The 26,379-nt window shown below is 45.1% G+C and overlaps 1 protein-coding gene across 4 annotated transcripts; it reads left to right on the forward strand.

Moving 5' to 3' along the window:
- Nucleotides 1-242: 242 nt before the first annotated feature.
- Nucleotides 243-23,488, forward strand: CDC42EP3 (CDC42 effector protein 3). Of its 4 annotated transcripts, none has more exons than XM_027113359.1 (2): nucleotides 243-342; nucleotides 21,488-23,488. In XM_027113359.1, the coding sequence occupies exon 2, from the start codon at nucleotides 21,724-21,726 to the stop codon at nucleotides 22,486-22,488; it is 765 nt and encodes a 254-aa protein (XP_026969160.1). In that variant the 5' UTR covers nucleotides 243-342; nucleotides 21,488-21,723; the 3' UTR covers nucleotides 22,489-23,488. The 4 variants fall into 4 exon arrangements, with proteins under 4 accessions (XP_026969160.1, XP_026969158.1, XP_026969157.1 ...); XM_027113357.1 differs by lacking the exon at nucleotides 243-342 and adding an exon at nucleotides 719-1,008; XM_027113356.1 differs by lacking the exon at nucleotides 243-342 and adding an exon at nucleotides 720-1,046.
- The last annotated feature ends 2,891 nt before the right edge of the window (nucleotides 23,489-26,379 follow it).

The raw sequence follows: 26,379 nt of genomic DNA on the forward strand, positions 1-26,379 counted from the left end.
AGCTTTAGGCAGATCTCTTTTAGGGACCCCGCGGGAGAGGAAACGCCTCCCCCTGGACTGGAAAAACCTGCAGCGTCGGCTGTTCGCTTGCCCCTGCTCAGCCAGCAGCCCCTGGCGTCTCCAGTGCGCCAAATCCACTCTCCGGGTTTTGGCGGCAGCTCCAAGGGGATCAAGCTGGAAACTGTCAGAACACGACCCTCCCCCCCAAACCGGGGCTTCGAGTGGCCCGGGGGCCCGAGGCCGGGCCGGGGCGGCGCGGTCAGGTGGCTTCTCTTGCCAGGGCCCCCCGGCCGCCGCGCCGGAGCCTTGCCGGGCTAGATCGGATCGTTGGGACGAAGAGAGGTGGGCGCACAAGGTTTTGTACAGGTGTCCGGGGTGCGGGCGGAGTCCCTTTGTCCTCGGGCACCCTGGAGCTAGCACCCTGGGTCCCTCTTCGAACCGAGCGTCCCGAGACCTTTCTTTGTGCCGAGGGAGCCGAACGCAGCTTCTCGCAGGGAAGCCGCATCCCTGGGGGTGGCGCTGGGGCGGTAACGATGAAAATCCATTGTCCTTTGGGGGCCCGCAGGCCGGGCCGCGGGTGAACCCGGTCCGCCCGCTCCGGGCCGGGGCTCAGGTACAGCGGCTAGAAGGGTCTGCCTGCGGCCCCCGCCCTCCGCCCCGCCCTGACCCGCCCCGCGAGCCGCCGGCCCCGCCCTGCGCCGCCCCGCCCCGCCCTTCGCAGGTTCAGTACGGGAGTACGGCTGCGGAGCGCTCAGTCTAGTCTGCACCTTCTCTCCCGGCCGCGGTCCGAGAGGGCGGGGAGGGCAGCGGTGGGGCCCGAGCTGGGGGAGAGTTCGGAGACTCCGGCCTTGGGCGCCTTCACGCCGTCTCCGAGCACATAATGCTGTGAGCAGGCGCCGCTCCGGCCGACCCGGCTGGATCTGCGCGTGGCGGGCAGGGACTGCGTGCGCCTTCGGGAACTGCGGCGCCCGGCCCCGGGGTCAGCGGCTGGGATCCTTGGCGCCGCTGGTGAGTTGCTGCCTGCCCACGGCTTCTTCTCTGCGCGTGTGAGTATGTCCAAACCGGCGGCCCTGGCCGCTTCCGGCGTGCGCGGGGGGCTAGGCTTGGAAATGCACAGGGAGCAGGGATACCTAGGGCATCCCCTTACAGCTGGTGTCCAACGGATCAAAGGGGACATAAAGCAAACTGGGAGGGGTGCGAGCGGCACGACCAGATCGCAGAGCTCCACCGTTTGTGCCCACCACTTTTCAGGATGAGGCTGCGCGGCTACACTGCACCCTCCGAGCTATTGACAGCCATTCTGGGCGCGTACTGCATTTTTCCATCTGAGAACAAGCCGCACATTGCTACCGCTCCCCTCCCACCGAGGACTGGCATCAGGGCTGCACAGGGTGCACGGTGCAGATCTGAGGTGGCAATACCCGCTGGGTGCCCTCTCCTCACTTGACGAGGGGCATTGTGCCTGGGGCTCCAACCTGCAGATCTGGCAGTCGATTTTTTTTTTTTTTTTTTTTTGGTACGGTGGTTTCTGAACAACTGAAGTGTTTTCAATATTTTTTTCCCCCTTCTCCTTGAAACTAAGTATCGGACATGTAAGGACGAATGGATCTGGCCATTTTTTCGTTATGGATTATTATACTCCATCCCCCTCTCGACTTCGGGAGGCATGTGTTTCATCTTATAAATAGAAAGTAGCATATTTTTTGGCAGGACCTCCTTTATACTGTACAGTCTGAGAGGTCAGTTTAAAAATAAATATGCACTTGAATGTTACATTACCGAGAGCCAGGCTGTGGCTGGGACAAGCTGCGTGGACAGCAGCATCAAAGCCGGGAGCGCAGCTGTGTTGAAAGGAGTAAAAGCCCCAGAGTGCAGCCCAAGCTGACAGTCAAGTAATTACATTTTGTTTAAAAAAAAAAAAAAGTGAGTGAATTAAAATGAGGGCGGGAATAGGAATGTCAGAAGGGTATTGCAACATGAATCTTTCCAGACCTGGTGTATTTGGGGGAGTCGCCGCTGATGCGTGCTAGGTGGTGGGGTGGGAGGTGCTGGGTATGGGGAGGGAATTTATGAGTGTCTTACGGAGACAAAGGTTTCCTCCCCACCCCCCAGCTCTTAGGCTTCACAGTAGTATCCTAGAGTTTCTTGGGGGCGCTGCCTTTAAAAAAGAACACAAATCAGGAGAGCAGCAGATTTGAATAGGAAAGCCTTTCTTGGGGACTTCCCAGGGAAGCACGGGGAGACAAAAGGCTCACCTAGAAGCCCTGATGATGCCCCAGGGGTATCCCTTAAGGCAATTTAAAAGACTCCTATAACCTAACTTCGAAAAGATCTTTCATCTAACGACCAAGGAAATGCAGCTTCTTTTCTGGACAGTTCCAGAGATTCTCTTTTTGATACCAGCTAAGATCTGTTATGAGCTCTTCTGACAGTTAAGAATAAGCTACACAGGTATATTTTCAGATTAGGTTGAAACACTCAGAGATAAGTTAGGGCAGTTGTGAAATGTTTGGCATTGTCACATGTGAAATTAATGATAAAGACTAATAGTCAAAGAACCAAGGAATGGTTGAGAGTTCTTCATTAAGTCTCTTAAAGAATGTAGGTTTCCCAACAGGCATCACTCATTGAATAAAACACTCAGTACCAGCCTCTGGGCTCACAGATAAGAACATTAGAGGAGAAATTTGGAAGCCTTTCTGGATCCATGGCAGTTCCTGTTTTCCAGTGGTTATCATCTGCAAGAGATTTACATTATGAATTCCATGATTGGAACATGGTGCTATGACTGTGGCAGCAGCTACAGACATGAAATAAGATGAGCTCCCCCTTCCCTTAAGATCTGAGCAGTGAAATTCTGTTTTGTATCTCAATGGAACATGTAAAGACAGCCAGAGTAATAAGTGTTGCACATTTTTTTGCTTTTTATTGTAAATTTAAACGTGGTGCAATATGAATAAATACAATGCCATAAAAATCATTGCAGAACTGTTCACATGAGCTGGTTTGTCCTACCTGCTGTCCAACTTTTCCTTTAAAGTGGTGTTTTATGTCCAACATGTTCACAAAAGCTGCCCTTTTTCCCTTCTAAAATTCGTGGTGTTCAACAGCATTGGGGATAAAGTTGTTTTAACCTACATCACCAAAAGACTTTTACCAGGCCATAAATTTTTCATAAGCTCTTTGCCCAGTAGCCATAACATTTATCCAGAGAGTGGACTTCCAATTCATAACCTGAAAAACCTCTAGGAAGACTGCTCTGATTTTTTTTTTAATTATGAAAATTCTTGCTTTCAGTCTGATTTTATTTAAGCTGGGCCTAATTTCTTTCTAACTAGAATCCTGTGTACCTGTTTATTCACTGATGGAATAAAAACTTAAATCTATTTTTTTTTTTTTTTTTTTTGCGGTACACGGGCCTTTCACTATCGTGGCCTCTCCCGTTGCAGAGCACAGGCTCCGGACGCGCAGGCTCAGCGGCCGTGGCCCACGGGCCCAGCCACTCCGTGGCATGTGGGATCTTCCGGACCGGGGCACAAACCCGTGTCACCTGCATCGGCAGGTGGACTCTCAACCACTGCGCCACCAGGGAAGCCCCTAAATCTGTTTTTTAAATGCAGTTATGTTTGCCAGAGAGCAAGGACAGTATAGTCATTTGAAACTACTAGATTAAGCCAGCCACAAAATCTTTACCAAGCACCGAAGCCAAAGAACTCTCCTAATATATCCCACTGTTCCGTGAATTTGTATGTCAAAGGTACTTCCTACATGGAGCCTGCCCTAAGTGCCAAGCCCTGTTCTTAGCCCTTTACCTTGAATAACTCATTTATTTCTAATAATCATTCTATGAAGAAGGCACTGTTAATATCCCCATTTTACAGGTGTGGAAAGACCTCTTACATAATTTGCCCCAAATTACACAGTAAGGAACATACCTAAACATGCATATGCAATTTAGCAACCCAGTATGTGCATGAATGATTGGCTAATTTTCCACAAAGATCAGCATCTTCTGCTTAAGGAGATGGGGAAAAACCCTGAAGTTAAGAGCCTCTGAGGCAGGCTGTCTGGGTTCATATCTTGGCCCTGGCACTCAATACTTGTGTGACTTGGTGCAAATTACTTAGCCTGTGTACCTCAGTTTATCAGTTACAAAATGAGGATAATATTACTCTGAGGATTAAATGAGTTAAAAAAGAACACACTCAAAACAGGCCAGGTCCAGAGTAGACCCAATAAAAAGTTGATGCTTTCATTATTGCTTTTGTTGTTTCCTTAGGTGCTTAATACTTGTTGTCTCATTTAATATTCACAACTGCTCTCTGAAGTAGATAGTATTGTTCTTATTTTCCAGATGAGAACACAGGCTCAGAAAGGTTTAGTAACTTGGCCATGGTCACACAGCTAAGTAAGTAGCAGAATCAAGTTTGAACTCAGGTCTGTTTGACCTTATGCTAAATAAATACCCCACCCTCACCAACAGGGAGGAAGGCCAGGGAAGCTATTAAATCAGACTCTTTTAAGGGTTTTTGGCCTCTGACAGAGAACTCATTTCGCAGTACACTGTATCTCACAGTACCACCGCCCAAAGGAAGATGACAGTAATTGCCAGCCTTTGGGAATACCATGTGAATTATTTTATTTATTGAAGATAGTTCAACTCACAAGTATGGCCAGTAGTCATCTGCAGTGGATCCAGCATCAAACTGCTAGCGGTAACCCGAGCAGTTTAATTTATACCATAAACAAACAGATTTACTAGGAATATCAGGACCCAAACATGAAGTGGAGTTTAGTGTGTGGAACACATCCTTACTTTGAAGTTCTAGAGGTCAGGGGGTTGCAGGGTCCAGTAACCGATCTGGATAGTCACCTCCTTGAGACTGGTGACCACATCCATGGTGCCTGGCCCTGCAGTCCCTGGCACTCGTGATGTTGCCCCAAGAGGAGCTAAAGCAAGATGCAGGAACCACGAGCAAGGTGTGCAGGAAGGTTCTGTCCTTGGCAGAAGTCAGGCCTCATTACAGTTCTAAGTAATGTACATGCCCCAGACCCTGCCAGATAACCTTCTGGTGTGAAAGAGCAAGGAGGCCTTTGAAACCTAGAGGGGTGCCCTGGATAACCCAAGGGGCCTGCCTGGCCTCCACTGCCTTTGATACTGTGGGTTTGTGATGAGCTGTGGGAGGCTGCTCAGATTGAAGCAGGGGTTCTGGAAAGGATGTCTTGGCTTGAAATAACCCAAGTTGTCTCAAAACCGAAGGCAACAGCGTTAGGACTCTTCACCTCCATTTGGAATCTCCCCTTTTCCTGCCCCCATCCTTTCAAGGTTACAAACCAAAACAGCATCCCACAAACCAGAATAAATAATATCAGTAGCCAAATAGTTCTACAGCAAGTCAGGTATGTTCTTTCCTTTAGAAAAAGATGCCTTCCTTGGCCTTATTGTACTTCTTGAGTGCCCGGGTTCACCCAGTCTCATAGTGATGACTGAGTTTGACAGTACCTCTGGTGGAAGAGCAGTCTTTTAAATTAAAGCATACAGTTTTATAATACAAATCATATTGATATTAGAAAGTTTGCTATGTCTGAATAGCCAAGAAAACTGATGAGTTTAAGGGCTGATGAGTTCAAATTAGTATTTTCTTGATCAAGTCATGAATTAATAGTAGAATGCTTGAACCTCAAATTTTAAATTTTTTAAAACCTGGATTTTCAGTGGTTTGGGTTTTATTTGCATATTTGAGAAAGTCATCATTAATCTTCTAGCCTTTGATTCTTTGTTAGAGTGTTACAGAGATCACACACCTGCAGTTAGCTAATACAGCACCACCTCATGTGAACTCTGAGACAGGAATAGCATCAGAAGAGGATTCTTTGGGAAACCAGTCTGATGAAGGTCCCTCCCTGCAGGACTTTTCAGAGCATTGAATGTCGCTGGTACAGTGAATCTCCACACGGAGATAGTGTCTATCAAATCATTTTGCCCACAGAGCAGCTGCCAGGACTAGTCTAGCAAGAAACACTTTGGGAACCATCAAGCCAGAGGCAGACACCACCCGCTGTAGCCTGCCCTACAGAGCTGAAGGAACTCAAGAACCTTTTAGAGAACCGCAGGGTGTACAGGGCCAGAGACACAGGAACGCACTAGAAGATGCTAGCAAACACCCCGCCATTCTATTTGATAAAACTCATGCAGAATTAAGTGGAGACAATCACAGAGGGACTGGAGATCAGAAAACATAGGTTCTGGTCTTAGCTCTGACCCAGGTTGTGACCTCTTGGGGTCTTATTCTCATCTCTAAGATGAAGGTTTTGGTTCTAGATGATTTCCGATCATCTCTAGCTCTAGAATCCAGTGAGCCAGGATCAGTGACACCTATTAGCATAGCAGTCTTACTACTATACTAATATGTAAAACCCTGTGTTAAAAAACACACCTAGTGCAAATCCATGCAGGGCAGCCCAAGCCAACGTGGAGGGCAGAGAACTTCAAAGTCAGGCCTCTATTTAGACAGCTTACACATTTGGGAATCCGTCATGTTCTGGTGACAACCTGAAGGTCATATTTGTAGACGCATCATGCCAATGATAGATGACTGTGTGTTTAGTTGAAAAAGACCCGTTCTGTTCAAATCCATTATAATCATTTAGGCTACACACAACTTTTTAAACAAGCAAAGTCATTTTTAGGTAAAATGTGGCTTTGCCATTTCAGAATATATGTGAATTCTTTCCCTTTTTATTTATTTTTTTAACTTTTTTTTTTTGGCCAAGGAGCAGTTCAGACACGTAACATTGATTTTTAACACAGCAGGAGACGGGGGTAAGCCCTTGACTGGCCAGCTATGTCACAAGGTGAATCCTTGCCCATCTCTGGGTAAGTTCTGTCTGGGAAGATGTGCAAGGGGAAGGATGGGGGTGCAGAGGAAGCTGGTAGAAGTTCTCCAAGCTCTCTCCTGGCTCTAAACAGCTGTGATTCTGTTTTTTTGTGTTTGGTTTTTCCTTGTATCTGAGGCATTTTCCATAGTGTCTTGTACCTTCTCCTATTTTAACACTGATTGTGTTTAAATGATCATTTGTTGACCCTTGTGGCTGCCTAGACTACTGGCTCTTTTGAGAGTAGGGACTGAACCTAGTTTAGCTTGGCATTCATCTTTTTTACAATAGGACTTAATGAAAAAATGGACAATCTAGTCCTACCTGTGTTATCTTCTCTTAGCATTGTTAAGCCAGAAATCCTTTTCAGTTACCCAAGCTTAAGTCTGACCATAGTAAAATTATTCCTTCCCAGGCTACCAAATGTTCAAATTCAAAAGGAGGTTCCTCCAATCCTTTGGTTTTGGTGATAATGATCATCCAAGGTACTCTGAAAATCAGGCCACCACCAGAACTTCCTCAAAGTCTTCTCAGCCGGGCTGTTCCAACCTCCACTGAAGCTTTCTCCTGCTCAGGTGTGACTGTGGTGGCTCGGTACCGTGTGTCCGCTTACAGCACAGACTGGGCAGTCCTGGTGCTGGAAGGATGAGCGTTGTTGTTTCCTAATGCTCACCTAGACCTCTCAGCCATGCCTGCATGAGCCACTCATCATTGGTGTGCTCACTGATCATCTGTCTCCATGCTGGGACGTAGGCTCTGTGAGCACATCATTGCTGTAGCCTCGGTTCCTAGAATAGTGCCTGGCACTCAGTAGGTCCTTATTAGATGTTCGTTGTTGAATGGACATTGTGGAAGGTGAATGACTAGCCAGGGACTGGATGAAGTCATATGGAAGGCTCTCTCCAAAGCCTGCTGCTCGCTGAATGAATCAGCTCAAGCCACATGTCCCACTGTGCACGGCATTGCACCGAACTGGAAACTCGTTTCCTGCTCTCAGATGACTTCAGAGTGAAATGTTTTCCAAACTAATGTTGATTTTTGGCCTTACATAAGTTTTAGTAGAAGTTTACGCTCGTGGGTGGATTTTGTTCTGTATTCCTCTTAAGCCCTTAAGCTGTGGGCTCGCCTGACAGGGCAGGTAGTGCCACTGCCGGACATATCTCAGGGGCAGTATGGGGAGTAAAACAGTGACTTTTTCCCAATTCCATTTTTTTCGTAGAATGAGGAATTATACAGTTGGCTGTCTGTATCCGTGGGTTCTGCATCTGCAGACTCAGCCAACAGCAGATCAGAAACATTGGGGGGAAATAAAAGTTCCAAAAGCAAACCTGAATTTGCTGTACACTAGCAACTATTTCTACTTTGTATGTGTCGTCTCCTGCTAAGAAGACACCGTTACTATCTCCACTCTACAGATGAGCAAGCTGAGGCTCTCAGAGAAAGTCATTGGCATTGCTTTGTACCCTTAATATCAGGAAAATGAGAAAAGATAATGAAAATTTTATAAACTAGTAAAAAGTATTTTTATTCTAAGGATAGTCTTAACTTCACTAAAAAGCATTGTTTTTTTTCTTAAAATTCCCTAGAAGCTAGAACTCTAACATCCGTTTTCTTTATTAAGTATAAATAAATCTCAAACACAAATCTATGATTCTATTACCTGTCTGTGTGCACATGAAGCTTATGTGCACATACCGGGGGGCTGCTACTTGAAATGAGGAACACAGACTAGCGGGTATCTCCCCAAACTCCTCTCCCAGTGCAGGAATGCTCTCCCTCCCCTCTGGAATTCCTACCACAGTCTCAGGCTCAGCTGGAAAACTTCCTTTGATGGGCCTTTCCCATTCTTTAAGCTGATTAACTCAAGTTGGTTAGACTTCTTCCCATCCAGCCCCACCTGGCCTCTCCTTGAACCTTAATCACACACCTAATTCTTTTCTTCAAATGGTACTGATTCCCTCTCACCTGACAGCTCACCAAATATTTAAAGAAAATAACTGTATGCCTTTAAATTTTTCTTCATCTGACCAATCATTGGCTGTAATTTTCCTGACTCAAAGGAGTCCCATTTGTTCTCAAGGCTGGAGGAATTACCCTTGGAGATAAAGGATACATGTACATGTAAAGAAGTTAGCTCCGTGTCCTGCTGACAGAATTATTCTCTAATTAAGCTGGAGGTAAGAATTCCAGTTGTTCACAGGGCAGACACAAATCATTTTAGCCCCATCTGCAATCATATATTGGTGACTGCCAGAGACATTTTAAGGAGAAAATGGATATGGTTATTTTGGTAATTAGAATGGTTCCCCTCCTTAGCACTGTATTTCAGTAGATGTTCTGCTTTTTCATTTGGGATAAAGATGCTTTGTGCTTGCATAGCACTCTATGAAGATTTTCACACTCAGCTCTTATAATCACCTGAGAGATAGACGGGTTTGGGGTGATTATCCCATTTACACAGGAGGTAACTGGCCCCCATATGGTCTGGAGTTGTAAAAGAATCCTATAGGGCTGGCTCAACGTTTCACCCAGTTCTTTCCTCCCCTAAGGCCTAGAATAGCAGTGAGAGCTCTGTCTACTGTTTTGCTTGCCCATGTGTTCATTCATTTAATAGGTGGGTTTTTTTTTTTAAGTACTTGATCTGTGCTAGTTATACACTGATATTAAAACAATCTTTTTCTGTAGAATGTTCATTATACAGTTTCTTGCAGGTTCCCTTGTATATCTTGGGCTAAATAATCCAAGTTTCCCCTTAATCCATTTCCTTTTGAAAGGAGAGGTCAGGCGAGCAAGCTCATTGTTTCTCCTGGGCCTCATTCTTTAAGATTGGCTTAAATGTAACTTGTAAGTCTGCATTCCGGGAAATGTATTGTCAGATCTTTCTAGAGTCTTGCCTGTCTCTCTAAGACTCTATTTGCACATGGCAGTCATGGATGGAAGTCTTTTCCCTTTGAAATAGCATGTCAACAAATATTTTTTGCCTTAATCTCAACGATCTGTATGAGTCTGTAGAATTACTGTGGCTCACATTGATAAGCTGTTAAATTCTAACCCTGCACGGATAGAGAAAGGAAAAGAAAGAAACCCTTTGCCACAAGAAAATAGATGACAGCTCCTTGCTAGATGATGTTTTAAATTTATTTTCCTGTAGGAGTCACAGAAAGACTGAGATTGCATCTTCAGCAGGGCAGGCAGGGTTGAAGAGGAAAGATGTCAAGGCAGTCTCAAACTTTCTCATTTGTTCATTTAACAAACATTTGTTCAGTACCAGCCATGAATTAAATATAGTCTGTTCCCAAGAGAAGGCAGCCTAGTGGAGTAGACATTAGTAATTGCAGTATAGTGTGAGAGTTGGTGGGTTTGAGGTATAAAAGGGTAGTATAGGCCTTGAGGACTGGCTGGACATGTAGCTGCAGGGTTGGGCGAGACCCTGATTGCTAAAGTGGGCCTCACAGGCTATCTTATCTCCAGGCTGTAAGGGTGGGCCTGCCACTCAAGGTTAAGGGAGCATTCTAGATGGTGCATTCTGATAGAGACTGAAACATAAAGTGGAAGATGAGGTTGAAGGCAAGGAGACAGGTGGGAAGGCAAATGCCCTTGTGCAAGAGATCGTGAAAGCTACAAGTGAGGCTGAGGCATGAGGCAGTAGGATGGACAAGAGGAGACAAGTAATAGGACTTGATGTGGAGAATGAGGCAGGGCGAGGAGTCGGGGGTGACAGCTGGGTTTTGGATTTGGGTGACTTCCTGCCATTTACTGAGAGGGAAAAGTACAGGAGGCCTATGCTGAGGGCTGGCAAGAGGAGGAAAGATGGCAAATTCCATCAGGGGTAAGCTGAACGGGAAGTACCTGAAGGAAGCAACAGAGAAAGGTATGAAAGACTAGGGGAGAAAAGTCCAGTGCTTCTTTCTGTGAAGGACCAGTGTTTTTTAGTGTTTTGTTTCTTTGTTTCAATTTCCAATGGATTGTATAGGATACCTGGCACAACACAATGAGTAGCTGCTTGGACCACACCCAGTTTCCACTCAGACCTGATCATACACAGCTCCCAAACTTGCCAAGAGTCTGACCAATAAGAAAAATCCACAGATCCGCATGCTTGATTATGTCATAAAGTTTCTAGAAGCTTACTTTCAATTTCTTTCCTTATCTCATCATGGACTGGCCTAGTCCATAGATCCACTTTGAGTAGCACTGGTCTAGACTAAGGTATGTATAGGCTGAAGACACAGATTTGGAAGTTAGCATTAGAGGTAGTTGAGGCCAAGGACAGGGGTGTGATTGCTGGAAGATTGTTAAGGGCTGGGCCATGGACAACCACCATCCAACCCCGTGAAAATGCCAACGTCTAAGGCAGAGGTTCAAACTTTTCCCATAAAGCGTCAGTTTAGTGTTTTAGGTTTCGATGGCCACATACAGCCTATCACAGCGACTCAACTCTGACCTTGTCATTTGAAAGCAGCTCTACCAGTTTCCAGCCCTCAGCACTACAGGGAACGGGGGCCGGAAAATTCTTTGTTGTGGGGGCAGTGTCCTGTGCGTCATAGAATGTTCATTTAGCCGTGCCTCTGACCTCTGTCTACTAGATGCCAGTAGATGCCACCACCCCCAGTCATGAGAATCAAAAATATGTCTAGACATTGCCAAATGTCACCTGCGGGGGTGGGGGTGGGGGGGATGGGACAGAATCACCCTCAGTTGAGAACTACTGAGCTGAAGGTAGTACATTAAAAAATGAGCACTGGTGTGTTCCAATAAAACTTTATTTATAAAAACAGACACAGGGTTGGATTTGACCCACCTACCATAATTTGCAGACCCTTGATCTAAGGGATGGGCATAGGGAAAACTAAAAGGGCTTATTCAATAAAATTTAAGGGCCTCTTGTGTTTGCAGCCCAAGAGGAGGCTCTGTAAGTGATCCAGCATAAAGAAGAGACTGTTAACAACAGCGGCTCCTTTTTTATAGCACCTTTGCCTACCTTATTCTTATTGAGCTTACTACCTACCAGAAGATATCAGACCCAAAATCACAAGAGAACAGGAAAGAAAACAAATATAAGCTCTTTAGGAGCCCTAAGAAAACCTCCAAGCAAGGCAGTAATGAGCCTGGATTGCGTGAGGTGAGTTGAAGAATTTCTCCAGGAAGGAAGTGACTGAAGCAGGTCTTGGAGGATGTTATGAATAATGGTTGATGGTAAAGAGGTGGGAGGACAATTCACGTAAGGAACACAGGTTTCTTAGTTTCAGAAAGTCAGGAGGGAAGTCACGTGTCAATAGCAAGGGAACGGAGCCATTGTCCCGGCGAAAGCCTTGTGGGTGTACAAGGCGCCCCGATGCATGGCCACGATGCACGTGTTTCCTCTGGGAAAATAATTACCAGCATTTAACGCTTTTTTCTAAGAACAGGATATTTTTTTTTCTCCTTGAGACTCAGGGGCTTTTATTACCTCAAAATTTTAATCTCATGGCTTTTATTTCACATGAAGTCAAATCCCTTTTGAGATTCTTTGACAAGGGCAAAAATACTGAAAATTCCTAGTGAGTTGGAAAGGCTGGTATCTGGGACCATTTTATTCATTCTTAGTTAATGACAAGGTCAGGTTATCATCTCTGCCTCTCACTGATGTTGAGATCATAGTGTATCATTTCCTCTTGGTGCTGTCAGACTTCAGGACAGATAGCCTGGAATAGACACTCCCATTCTCAACCCACTTCCACGGCAGTCACGTTAGTTATCAAATCAGCAGTGGTTAAAAGCACAGACTGTGGAGTCCAGCCATAGCTGAAATCCTGGCTCCTCCATGTTTATAACACAGTGGGGTTTGCCGTGGAAGTAGGTAGAGAATGCACTGGCCACTGCCAGGTTCCAAACATACCCAGTGTTGGTGTGATGCAGAGGAGCCCCTGCAACGAGTGTGGACGATTGTCAAGGGCCCTAGCAGGATGGGAGGACGGCATGGAAATCCCTATCTGTCCCTTCATCCTGTTAGGGAAGGAAGAGTAGTCAAGAGACCTAAATTACATGTGCTCTGAAGACAAAGGACGAAGAACACCATACCATATGTAGTATGAGTCAAGTGACCATAGTCTGAATTTCTGGACACCTGTCAAACCTGTTTGGATCACTTGATATTCCTATTGCCATAGTTGGAGTTTTCATAGAATAGTTACTGACTTAAATATTAGGGGTTTTTTTCTTTTTATTTTTTTGGTGAGCAGCTAAGCAACTTTACAAGTTATTTGATTTGAGCTGAGTTTTCAGATTTGAGCCAATTCCCGGCTGAATGTTGCTGACAACTTCAGGGTGAGATTCTCATCCTGTGTTGATATTCTCCTTGCAGCTTCACAAACCAGGTCAGATCCATTAGTTCTAGAAGCATGGGAGCAGTTCACAGGAATGGTCTTATTTGATTCATATCCACCAGCTAGCACCTCTGCCTTGGTCCTTCTGCCCAGCCCTGAGGCTGAGTCCCTTGTAAAACTCGTCATGGTAAATGAGCCAGGCCCTTCTCCTGCCTCGTTATAACTGCCAGGGCTCCACATCCGTCTTGAGTCCTCCTCAATAACTCATTTTAATAGGGAGAAAGGTTGAAATGGCCTCTCTTCAAAAGTGCAGGGTTGGTACTTTGAGGTGGATGCTCTGTCTTCCAATTTTGCTTCTAAAAACCCTTTCAAACAGTACAATTAGATCCTATAAATGTGAGAAGTGTATGCACATTAGCAGTGAGTCTCCCATATGGTATTTGTGGGTCTCTATATAATCAGGGTTGTAAAAGAAAAATAAATACAAGCTGTAGCTGAATCATAAACGAGAAGTCCCTTTATAAATAATTGCGGGTTGAGATGTAGCATAGACTTTGAGTGGGTCTATAAAATAGTCCGCTCAGTCTGGCTATAAGTTCATTTGCATGACAGCCAGGCGGCTGGGAACTAAGCTAATGGCGTTTTATAGCCTTGCAGCATATAGCTATGTCCTCAGTTCAGATAATATGGGGAGAGGATAAGAATCTAAAAATAGAAAAGGCATCTTTTTATCTTCTCGTGGGTGGAGTAAAACAGACTAAAAATATGAAAAGCATCCCTTCAGGATGCCATTTACCAGGGTATTCTCTGGTTACATTTATTTCTGTCTTAGATTTTCATGTAAGTTCAATGTTGGATCTCTAGTAGTATGATTTTTTTTTCTCCTTGAATTTTAAAATACTTTGATCCAGAGACACACTCCTACAGAGGTTTGCAAAAGGATTGGCATGAGTGCCCTCATCGTCATAATATTTTAGTATTTCTGATACAGAAGGTTGTCTGGTCATCCCTATATTAGTAATAACTGCTGTCTTCAAATGGAAAGTCTTCTAGGAAAAGTCTGTGTTTTTTATGGGTGAGTGTGATGTGGAGCCATAAGGAAATGAGCAGTGATAGTTTTCCCCTGTGGGACACTCAAAATGAATAGGGACGAGACCCCACCCACTGTGCACATCTCAGATGCTCAGGGGCAAGGCTGCTGCCCGGTGACATCCTCCATGCATGCCCGGTACACTGCCCCGTTCCCACAGCAACCCATTCCATCTTGCCAGAACCCTGGGTTCTCCCTTAGAGGATCCAAAAGCTGTTTCCCTGTAGCTTCTGCTTTTGTAGCCCTAGGGCCTCTCATACTGAACAAGTTAATCCCTTTTCCACTACAGTTCAGTGAATCCTTCAGATCCCTGAAGATTCATTTCCCTCAGTATTTGAGTTTTCTTTAAGCTGCTCCGCCTCACCTTCTCACGTGTCCTGACGGAGTCCCTTTGTCTCCCTATTGGACTCCTGGGAACCTGTAGGAACATGTTCCAGGTCACCTTTATCCCTTTAAAGTGTGAAGCCCAGGGTGAAATACACTTTTCCAGGGCTCATCGCAGTGGAATTGACTTCCCTATGTTGGCAACGGAGAGCAATACCCCAGAGATGGTTGTGGGTGTAAGGGGTGGCGGGTTCTTGGCCATGCCACCATCCTTCCCTGGGACTGTTGCCTCAGGCACAAAGGAGGAATAACCAAGTATTTTTGCTTGGGGCCCAGATGGTGCAGCGGTGCTGCATCTGGGTGCTAGGAAGAAGGGCATGCTGATTCAACACTGAGACAAAGCGAAAAGTGATAGGAAGTTAGGGGGTCTTGGAAGGACGTGACAACTAAGCAAGAAAGGGGAAGTCCAGTGCAGACTCACTTCCTGCAAGCTGAAGAAAGGAAAAGGCCCACAGGTCCCCCAGGACAGCCACACACACACATGCCTCCCCCCACCTGCCCTGTTTTTATGCATGCGTGTTTTAGATTAACATTGCAACCTATTGTGCAGGATGCAAGAACCTTTTTATCCTCTCTGTCCCCTAAGAATTAATCTAAAAACAATTAGTAGACAAACCAAACATTCCTTTCTTAAAATAAATGGAATTTTTAAAAATCTCAACCCCTTTGTTCTTTTCAGAGCCCTGTGAGTTGCCAGTACTGTCAACTCTGGTCATCCAGGGACTGATTTTTGAGTGTGTGACTTTTTCATAACCCTTTGCTTTTCTCCCCCACCTCCTGGCTGCTGCCCTGTTTTGGTCTTTTCAGCATCATTCTCTTTACCAAAAGGATGATAAGGAAATGAAGGGAAGGGTGGCCACTTCAGTTTTTTTCTTCATTGAATTATTATTTCTGTGTTGATTTCTCTTGTTAGCACTGTCACTTATGCTTAAATCAGTCACATGTAAGAAACTGGAATTGTCTGGCCTGGTACAGGAATGACCACCTGACACTGCCTTTCTTATCAAAACCATGCCTTCAACTTCCTCCTGAGTCCTTTTGTGTCTTGGAACCCTTGAGCTTCTCACAAGTTCCTGTGAGTGGGGGTCTGTGCCTTTGCAGCTGGACTTCTCGCCCACACATCTGCCGGACATCCTCTCTAACCTTGATAGACGGTGACAGGCGACTGACTGGGGAGTTGAACCCTTTTGTTGGCCAGTCTCTCCTCTCCAGTGCCCAGGAGCTGGAACCTTTGTTTTCAGAGGAATCTATAATTTCCAAGATGAATATTACCTCAAATGTCATCTAAGCGGGGGAAGAGGAGCAAACAGTGATCTAAGAACTTCCGGAGAACGGAATCAGCAATCTTGGAGAGTTCAGATTTCAGGGTCAAGGGCAGCGTTTTGAGAAAGGTCTACACATAGGATGGTTTCTTTTTCTCTCTCTTTTTCTTTCTTTCTTTCCTTTCTCCCTCCAGTCCTTCATCCCTTCCTCCCTTTCTTCCTTCCTCTTTCCAAGACGGTGGGAGTGGAGGAATGATGGCAATGTAGGAAAGCTGGAGAGCAGGAGAGTCCCAAGTGTGGAGAGTTGTTGATGGTGGTAGAGTCCTGACCGATACGCAAAGGCTGGAAATGCTCTTCATTTGGATCTTGGAACACCCAGGAGGGCTGGCTCTCCAGTTCTAGTCAGGCCTGTAAGCCCTTTTGGTTTAGCTCTTCCTGTCTTCTTCTCCCGCTTCCTCCTCCTGGGTGTCCACCTGACTCAGGCTCTCCCTCTGATTCATCCCTTGCTCTGTCTGCTACTACGTGGGTCAGCCACCAGCAGCCTCCAGGAGCCCAAGTCTCCTTTTCAGAAAATGGTGAGGAGGGACGGGATTTCGTGTTGTGGCCTTTAGGACCATTCCATCATAAAATGCTGCTCATCTGCATCACCACCACCTCTCAGAGAAGGAGGTATACTCCTGAGCCCCAGTACCTCCACCTGCCTGTGCTTCCCTCCACATGGGTACCCTGCCACCCACACCTTCCCCAGCATCCTGGGGCTCTTCCCTCTTCTCATTTCCTTCTGACGAAAAACCTCTTCTGAGACCTTTTCCATCCTACAAATACAGACTAGTGGAGCCTCTTTGGTGAAGGCCTGATCACCACAGAAAGGAATGATCTGTCCCTTTGACAAGCTCAGGTGAGATGAGGCTCAGCCCTCTCGTGAGGCCTTCTGCCTTAAGATTTTGGCTTTTGAACCCACTTTCCCATAATATTTTTTGCATTATGATCAGTGACTTATGGGTTCGGTAGACTTTTTAGGACCTACGTATAAAATTGTCTCTGCAGGAAAGTGCAATCTGAGCCCGAAACAACCCTCGTACTTATTTTTTTTAAATAGCTAATTCATGCACATAGTTCAGAAATCCAAAATCATGAAAGGATGTACAGTGAAAAGTTTCTCTTCCACCCTTAGCCCCTTCCATCTACTTCCTCTCCCCGTGGGCACCTCACCATTATTTCCTGTGTATGCTTCCAGAGAAAGCTTATCTACATTCAAGCCCGTACAGATGTTATCTACACACTTTTGCACCTCTCTTTTTTTTCCTTTGAAGATATAGGTCTTTGAAGTTCTTTCTATATCAGCATATAAAGAGCTGCTTCATCCTTTTCTAGGCCTGTGTAATATTCATTTGTACAGATGCACCTTAATTTGTATAAACAGTCCTCTAAAGGTGGACAATTAGGTTGTTTCCAATTTTTTTTTTTTTTTTTTTTTTCGCACCGCATAGCTTGTGGAATCTTAGTTCCCCGACCAGGGATTGAACCCGGGCCCCTAGCAGTGAAAGCTCCATGTCCTAACCACTGGACTACCAGGGAATTCTCAGTTGTTTCCAACTCTTGGCTGTTATAAACTATGCTGGACCGACAACACTGTATATGTATTATTTCCTTATTTCCCGTATACGTAAATTGGATAAATCTCTGTAAGTGGAATTCTGGGGCCTAAGGAATGTGATTTGTAGTTTTCATAGATACTGCATTCCACTGAGGTTAGACCTGTGCATGCTTCCCTACTCTTATCAGCCCATCGTGTTATCACATATTTGTATCTTAAAGAGGCTTTGGAAGGAACCCCCTTCATCATTTGGGAGCTGACTGACTTCCCAGGGAGTGTGCTCCTTAAATGGCAAGACCCCCATGTCTGGAGCCCATGCCCAGCCACTTGGCTTAGTGCCTAGTAGCTGTGCGGCCTTGGCAAAGCCTGTGCCTTGATGCTTCGTCAGTAAAATGGGGGTGTTAACATGTGTTCTTGTGAGTGAGCTAGAACACACCAAAGGTTGGAACAGTGCCTAGCACATAGAGGCGTTCTCAATAAACATTTCTTGTCATATGACACGTTGGTGGTTCCCATGAGATGCACACATACCCTCTCCAGGACCAGGCACTTTGTTCCCAGTGAAGAAACCACCCTGCAGTTTCCTGCTTTAGCCAACAGCATAGAAGTTGTTGAGCAGTCAGCCTGGGGCATGGCTGTCCACTGACTGATAAGCCAAGGAGCCCAGAACATTCAGAAAGCAGAAAGGAGGGGAGGAAGCAGTCAGGGTATTGGATTGTCTCTCCCAGGATCAAGCATGGTTGCCCCTGAGCTGGAGGAGGAAAGATAACAGATAAGATAGATGGATGGGTCAGAGCTCTCAGATATTTTCCCAGCACCATGTCACAAACATCAACTTGTCTAAAGTTGTAAAACTGACATTTTTGCACCAAATTCCCTTAACTTCCAATGAATTGGAGGGCTCCTAGCCCTGGCACACAATAGAAATTCAATACAAATTACTGTTTCCGAAGTCCTAGAAGCCTCCATCCCTGTCATGCAGTAAATACTATGTAAATATTTGTAGAAAGAAAGAAAAATGCCTTTTAAGGTATCTCCTTTCTTTTCCCACTCCTGATAATCTACTGCCTGCAGCTTATCTAGCCTCTGCTCACCAACCCTTTTCTTACTTTTTTCTTTGTTTTTTTGTTGCTTGTCTCCCACCTTTGCATCCACTCCACTGACATAAAACCCAGCTTCTACCAGGTCGAGCAAGCCTCTGCTGAGGGGCCTGCAGGGCCCATGGCCATGGCTGTGGCCAGGCAGGGACTGAGGACTGGGCCTTCCAAGTGTAGCAGGCATACCCTCTACCTTTTCTCCTCACTTTTGCTCCCCAATATCCCCAGTTGCTGTACAGGTAAAGGGTGAATGTGAGTGATCCAGTCAGAGGAGCAGAGAAGCACTCTAGCTGCATCTTCGTGCTATTTTTGTTTTTCTAAAGAATCTGAAATGAATGCCATGCCTTGGTTCTGGCCTTGCATAACCCTGGCTCCACCAGCTGACCACATGCAGCCCTCACATGCCTTGGAGTTGCAGTGGACACACTGTATCTTTCCATGGCAGCTGCCCTCCTGGCCTTGTGCACTGAGGACACAGCTCCAGTGGGCAGCTGTTCTTCGGGGCTGCCCCCCACCTTCTGCAGGCCCAGCGCCCTAGCTGCTTCTGCAGGTGGTCATCATACTGTGCCTAGAGGGGCAGGGAGGCGACACCAGGCACCCTGGGTGGCAGGGGCCCTGGGCTGTTGTGCACTTAGAGGGGAAGGACATTGATGTTTTAGCACGAAGACCCAGGGCTTCCACTTCTGTTACTATTACAAGACCCAAATTAGAGTTAAAACTATGAGAATGTCAGACTCACAAGCATGTCTTCCCATGCTAGGGTTCCCCATCTACTCACTTGGTATCAGGCATCTCTTTTAGTAACATGGTATCTCTGTGCCTTCCTAATCTGAAGTGGGAAGGCCAACCCACCAGGCACCTCCGGGGAGTGTGTGGTCATATCTGGCAACTTCCAGGGTAGCCTGCACTGGGTGCAAACCCTCATGCCACCTTGGCCTCCTCCCCATTCCCAGAGCCAGGGTAGGGGTGGTCTCTCCAGCTCATCCTTCTCTGCCTCCTTAGGCCTGGGTGCCTGCCACTTCCCAAACAGAGCTACTTGTTACCTGGCTGGAGCAGAGTCCTCACCATCTGCCACAGGCAAATGAATTTAAAACTGTTGCTGAAAGGAAAAAAATATGGGGCAGATATAGACGGCCTCCAGCTGCTACAAAGCAAATGTGGCTCTCAAGCCACCATCTAACCCAGCCCTCGGAGTATTTACTTATTTATTTGCTCTGCGGCCAGGGGGAGGAGAGCCCAATGGGAGAGGTCACAGCAGAGCCATTTTAGGAATTCCCACAGTGGCGAAGGGTTTAGCTTCTCCATGTCAGCTGATGTGACTGAAGAGTTGGAGGACTATTTTCAAGAGATGAAGAGGTTCTCATCTGTAAAACGAGAGCCCCAAACCTTCTTGTAGCTCATCACTTCTAATTGTGTCATATAGCATGTGCAGGGAGAGTGTGTTAGCTTTCTACGTGGGTAACAAATTACAAACATAGTGGCTTACAGCCCTACCTGTGTTCTGTCTCACAGTGTCTGCAGGTCAGAGGTCCAGGCAGGGCTTAGATGCATAGTCTCATCAGGCTGTAAACTAGGGGTCGGAGTTATGGTCTCATCGGAGGCTCAACTGGGAAAAGATCCACTTCCAGGTTCCCCCAGGTTGCTGGCAGAATTCATTTCCATATGCCCTCTCTCAGTGGCTTACTTTTTCAAAACCAGTAAAGGGAGCCTCCCTCCAGTCTGCTAAGACGGAATCTTTTATAATGTAACCTAATCAGGGCTGTGACATCTCATCACCTTGTTTAGAAGCAACTCGCAGGTTCTACCCACAAAGGCATTAACACCAGGCGGCCACTTACTTGGAACCCTGCCTACCACAGGGAAAGGATACAAGCTTATCAGCAAATGTTTCTAAAGTATTCTCAAGTGAAGACCCAACCTATTATGTATGATCACACTTTTCTCTTTGAAAAAGAAGCAGTTTTGTTCTTTTCCTTCCATTTCAGAATGTCGCCAAATCCTGAATTTATTTTTTGCTTTTCACAATCTTTTTATTTTATTTTATATTGGAGTATAGTTGATAAACAATGTTGTGTTAGTTTCAGGTGTACAGCAAAGTGATTCAGTTATACATATATATGTATCTATTCTTCTTCAAATTCTTTTCCCATTTAGGTTAAAATCCTGAAATTTTTGACAGCCCCGTTCTCTCTGCCACAACTTGATTCCAGCTCCAACTTCCATAATGGCTTTATGTTACTGAGAAAGGGTGTTCCTTTTTTTTGACTTCCGAATCTCAGTTGTCTCAACTGTAAGAATGCATTTTCACTGAGATTTTGTTGGATACTAGCTTCACTGTCACTTAGTAAATGATATTTCCAGTTCCTTTCCTTATAGGACTTCATTGTATTGCATTTTTATTTATATAAAGAAGTCAATCAACAACAAAATATTCTTCGTCTTGCTAGTGTGAACGCCAATGCAAGAGAGAATATATATTTTAAAACAAATTCAGTTGTGTCTAAGGAGCTGAAATCACTCTGCTCATGTGCTGAGAGCAGTTCTTATAACAGAGGAAAAGGACTAAAATCTCAGACGTATCCAGAAAATTGTGTCCATGACCATGTTTAAAAAGTGCTGATGTCATATGTTTGGGTTTTTTAATCTCTCTTTATCTCCCTTTTTTCTTTTTTCCCCTGAAGTAAGACTAAGATTAGTGGACCCTTGTTAAGATCAAAGTTTTTATCCTGCTTAATGGAGAGAAACAAAATAAAGTTTGGCTTCAGATGGGAACTGGTCCTGCCATTATTTACAGGCTCTTGAAAAAGTGAAAAAGTCAAGCCCAAGTGATCCCTGAAGGGTCAGCTAATTATAACCTGCTTTGGTTTCTCTTCCAGGTTTCTCCATGCTGTGGAAGGGACTGGCGGATGTAACCGGCTCTCCAGAAAGCCCTGCTTGGCTGTAAGTCCAGGAAGGCCTCTTAGACCTCCATCTCATTTCAGAGCCACTTCTGAGCTACTTGAGAAAAATGATGTGACAGTTCCTATCAAAAAGGATATTGGGAAACATATAACATCTGTGAAGAAAGTCGCCCTTTTCCCCTTTTGCAAAATCGACATCCTCAAACTCCAAAATGCCAGCCAAGACCCCAATTTACCTGAAAGCTGCCAATAACAAGAAAGGAAAGAAATTTAAACTGAGGGACATCTTGTCTCCAGATATGATCAGTCCTCCCCTTGGAGACTTCCGCCACACCATTCACATTGGCAAAGAGGGCCAGCACGATGTCTTTGGAGACATTTCCTTTCTTCAAGGCAACTATGAGCTTCTACCTGGAAACCAGGAGAAAGCGCGCATGGGCCAGTTCCCTGGGCATAACGAGTTCTTCCGGGCCAACAGCACCTCCGACTCCATGTTCACAGAAACGCCCTCTCCGGTGCTCAAAAATGCCATCTCCCTCCCAACCATCGGAGGGTCCCAGGCACTCATGTTGCCCTTGTTGTCACCGGTGACATTCAGTTCCAAACAGGAGTCCTTAGGGCCGGGAAAGCTGCCCCGGCTTAGCTGTGAGCCGGTCATGGAGGAGAAGGCTCCGGAGGAAAGCAGCCTGTTGGAGAACGGGACGGTCCACCAGGGGGACGTCTCGTGGGGGTCCAGCGGGTCCGCATCCCAGTCCAGCCAGGGCAGGGGCAGCCACTCCTCCAGCCTCTCCGAACAGTATCCCGACTGGGCGGCCGAGGACATGTTTGACCATTCCGCCCCGTGCGAGCTCGTCAAGGAAAAGACTAAATCAGAGGAGTCCCTCTCTGATCTCACGGGTTCCCTCCTCTCCCTGCAGCTCGATCTTGGGCCCTCATTTCTAGATGAGGTGCTGAATGTCATGGATAAAAATAAGTAACAGGACACCGCCGGCTCTTTTCATTTGGGGTAAAAGGTATCAAAAAACAGAACAAAACAAAACTAACCACAAAGAGAAGAGCTTCGCTGGCTATACTTGCTGTCATGTGATGGGTTTTCTAAAATAACTTTCCTACAAAATATTTTTTTACCTGGTATACCCTGTTTGCAAAAACAGTGGAAAAAAAACAAACCTATCCTGGCAAAGAGAGGAAGTGAGTCAGAACCCATTTTCGGCGGGCATTGCTGATGTACAGCTCACATTTTTTGTTTTCAGACACATAAGAAATCTGGCTTGGCCAAGGCTGGCACTACTTATGAAGGGCCGTGCCAGTCACATTAAGGACCTTTACAGTACTCTGGCATTTTCTGAGCGAGAGGAAGTCAAAATTTATTTAACACCCACGCCTTTTTTCTAGACTCTTTTCTATATTATATCGTTTGGGCTCACCATAGCAAATTCTTCAGTGTTAAAACTTTTCTCTGTTTTCACATTTGAACAACTTTATGGGTTTTGGGGATTTGCTTGTAGCTCTTATATATCTCTATATATTATATCTATATTGCGAAATTTTGACTGTCAGCTACATGTTGGTAAGACACAAGCAAAGTATTACTGTAACTAAGTTATTTTTAAAGTTAAAATATATTTTTATGTGCCTTTGGCTCTTTATTGCAGAGTCTACATCTTATAGGTACTACATCAAATATGGTCATTTGACTTTCCATTGGGATTCCATTCTAAGCTGTGTATGTGTATGTTTGGAAAAATGTATTCATACTTAGCTTTATTTTTTTTTCCTTCATCTGTTATCATACTTTTCACATCAGCCAACAATGGATTGTAAAGTGTAAAGGCACAGGTTACTCACAATGCTTCTGCAGAGACTGTGGGCTACACCACATAATGTTATTTGGAAATATGGGTATTTTAGTACAGTACATACTTGCATTACATAGGTACTTCATACAACACAATAAAGAGTAAATGTTAAAATCAACTTGCTTGGTTATAGTAATAAACAAAAACATAAGACAGTAATTATATTTTCTTCAAGTCCAGGGCTAGAAAAATTGCTTCTGTAAAGTGTACATGAGCCTTTAAAATAAGGTAAGAGGTGATTTCCACCCACTCAGTAATTTTGATTATTGCCCAAAGGTTTGAGATTCTAAAAATAAGGCCCCTCAATTTTAGGAAAAATGAACATGTGAGATGAGAATTTTTTTTTTTTAAGTCAGCACTGATGCCAACTTCTCAAAAACTCATTTCTGTGAATCTCCTCCCTTACTTTAACACGGCAAACTCGTGCAACCCCAGCCCCGTCCCTACAGGATAGATGCTTCCATGCAGCAGGTGCCATACAGACAAGATTAAGGAGGCCAAAAAAGAGGGCAGCAGAGCACCTTGCCCCCAAGAAGACAGAGATGCCCTGAGGATGTTGGTTAAGGAAACAGGAACAGGAAATGTACACACCGATTCTGATCCTGTTGTCAACACCCCTTCCCCCTCAAAGACAAACACTTGCACGCAAAAACTTTCATTTCTCCTTGAAATATATCCCTGGGACTTCCCTGGTGGTGCAGTGGTTAAGAATCCACCTGCCAATGCAGGGGACACGGGTTCGAGTCCTGGTCCAGGAACATCCCACATGCTGCGGAGCAACTAAGCCTGTGCGCCACAACTACTGAGCCTGCGCTCTAGAGCCCGTGAGCCACAGCTACTGAGCCCGCCTGCCACAACTACTGAAGCCCATGTGCCTAGAGCCCGTGCTCTGCAACGAGAAGCCACCGCAATGAGAAGCCCATGCACCACAACGAAGAGTAGCCCCCGCTTGCCGCAACTAGAGAAAGCCCGTGCGCAGCAATGAAGACCCAACGCAGCCAAAAATAAATGTATTAATTTATATTAAAAAAAAGAATGTATCCCTGAAATGACTGCCTCATCCAAACGTTTCAGTGATATTCTCACCATGTCTGGAGATGCTGCAATTCCATCATCTGGTTAGCTGAAATAATCTGAGCTGTGGATGAAACGCAGTTAGGATGACTTGAAGTAGAAAGAGGCAACAAGCTCCCTTAGAGCACTGAGTTCCTGCCTTAATTCCCCGGTTGTATTTCTGTCCCACAATTTTCCAGTGTTCTTTTTCTGCGAGACACCCACTTACAGTTCACAGTTCCAAATAGCCTCTTCTAAATCTTGAGAATGAAGAAGAGTCTGATGTATCTCATCATTTTAAATCATACTCTTTCAACACATTCCCCATCTTAACTTTTGTTGATCATATTATCATTTTACTCTTCATCTGCAGCATGACCTCAAGGAAAAGATTAAACTGTTAGGTGAAATGATGAGGAACATCTGTGCATTTCCTCTGCTCCCTCTGTGAATAGGGAGAACAGCTCTGCCAGTATCAGGTTTGTTTGATAGAATCTAAGCAATAATGCATCCTTTTAGGTATTACCCATTAGACTTCCTCTGAGCCCTTTCACAAACAGTCCCTCCCATTAGGTTAGATATCATTGAGATGGCAACAAACATGCCCCTGTTAGAAAGGACACAGCCACATCCGGCTTATGAACGATATTGTTGAGTCATTTCTCCTGTGGCAGCCCTTCTAATACTTGGTTCCTTCTCTAGGGAGCAGGTGCAGAGCTGGTGGAAGCTTTCTCCTGCAAAAAGGCTCTTCCAGCTTGCACCTGCTGAGAGCTGAATTGATGTTCTCAGCCTGTGACCGTTCTGCCACTTTTAACCTAATTTACCGAGATGCACTTTACTTGCAAATTCAGAATGCGAGCCACCTGTGACCCAACAACCAGAAAAGAGACCATGCAATTTATATAAGTAGAGACCCTTGGTGTAGCAGTCAAGGTTCTTGTGGGTAGTCTTTTCCCTTTGCAGTGAGGCCTAACAAAGGATAAGATAGATAATTTCTACCTAAAATCACCTACTGAAAAAGATCAAAATATCAAGGTACTCAGCTCTTCATTAAGTGTAACGCCATTAGTTATCACATTTCAGTGACTCAGAGTCACAAACAAATGACTAAACTGGCTGAACATAAGAGAACTCAGGTTTCCAGAGTCACGGTCTATTCCTTTTTTATGTCACTGAAAGTTACCATTTTTTCTCAAGTGTCCCCACAAAAACACTTGAAGTCATGGCATGGAGGAAGTTCATGAGTCCATGAATTAACTTGATAAATATTGTAAAACAGAGGAAAGAAAGTTATACATTAGGCGATGGTTCTGATCCTCTTAATGTGGAGCCTGATGAGACTCAATTTTACTGTGAAATATGTCAACACAATAGAACAAGTCAACATGATGGTTTCTCTCCAATAAGAGTTTCTCCTTTGGAAATTATGTTCCCAACCTACTCCCAAATTTAGCAGGTCTAATAAAGAGAATTCTCAGACTTTAGAATGAGTCCACCAGACAATATGAATGAATGAACTCTTTCTTACACAAGTCAGTAAGCCATATAAATAGGGTTATTGGGTGCTGCCCTGTGTCTCCACCCATACTTTTGGGTCAGATCCAGCAAAATAAAAGAAGTTTACAGATGCCAAGTGATAAGCTACCATTGACCCAGACGGGTAGGCTTCTGGTTTGTTTGACTGTATGGGACTCAAGAACGTCACAAATACTCAAAACTATACTCACACATATTCAATGTGTTGGTTCTGGCTAAGCAATACATTTATTTTCTAAAGAAGATGGTCTCCCTTGTAGATTTTTAAGACACGTTTGTTTCACCTGACGATACCTGGAACGTCACATGCTTTATTCTGATGGCACACCATTTCATCCAGCCAGGCTTCTGTCTGAGAATGTTTAATTTTCACCTTAGAGCAAGTGCTTATTAAAAAGTAGGCCTAAAAATTTCTTACTT

This window comes from Aethalodelphis obliquidens, unplaced genomic scaffold (genome assembly GCF_003676395.1).
Source record: "Aethalodelphis obliquidens isolate GAN/ISIS:26980383/991018 unplaced genomic scaffold, ASM367639v1 scaffold12, whole genome shotgun sequence".
Taxonomy (NCBI): Eukaryota; Metazoa; Chordata; class Mammalia; order Artiodactyla; family Delphinidae; genus Aethalodelphis; species Aethalodelphis obliquidens.

Bases quoted from the DNA above. Each gene is read 5' to 3' on its own strand.
- CDC42EP3 (XM_027113359.1), top strand. From the start codon at position 21,724: ATGCCAGCCAAGACCCCAATTTACCTGAAAGCTGCCAATAACAAGAAA.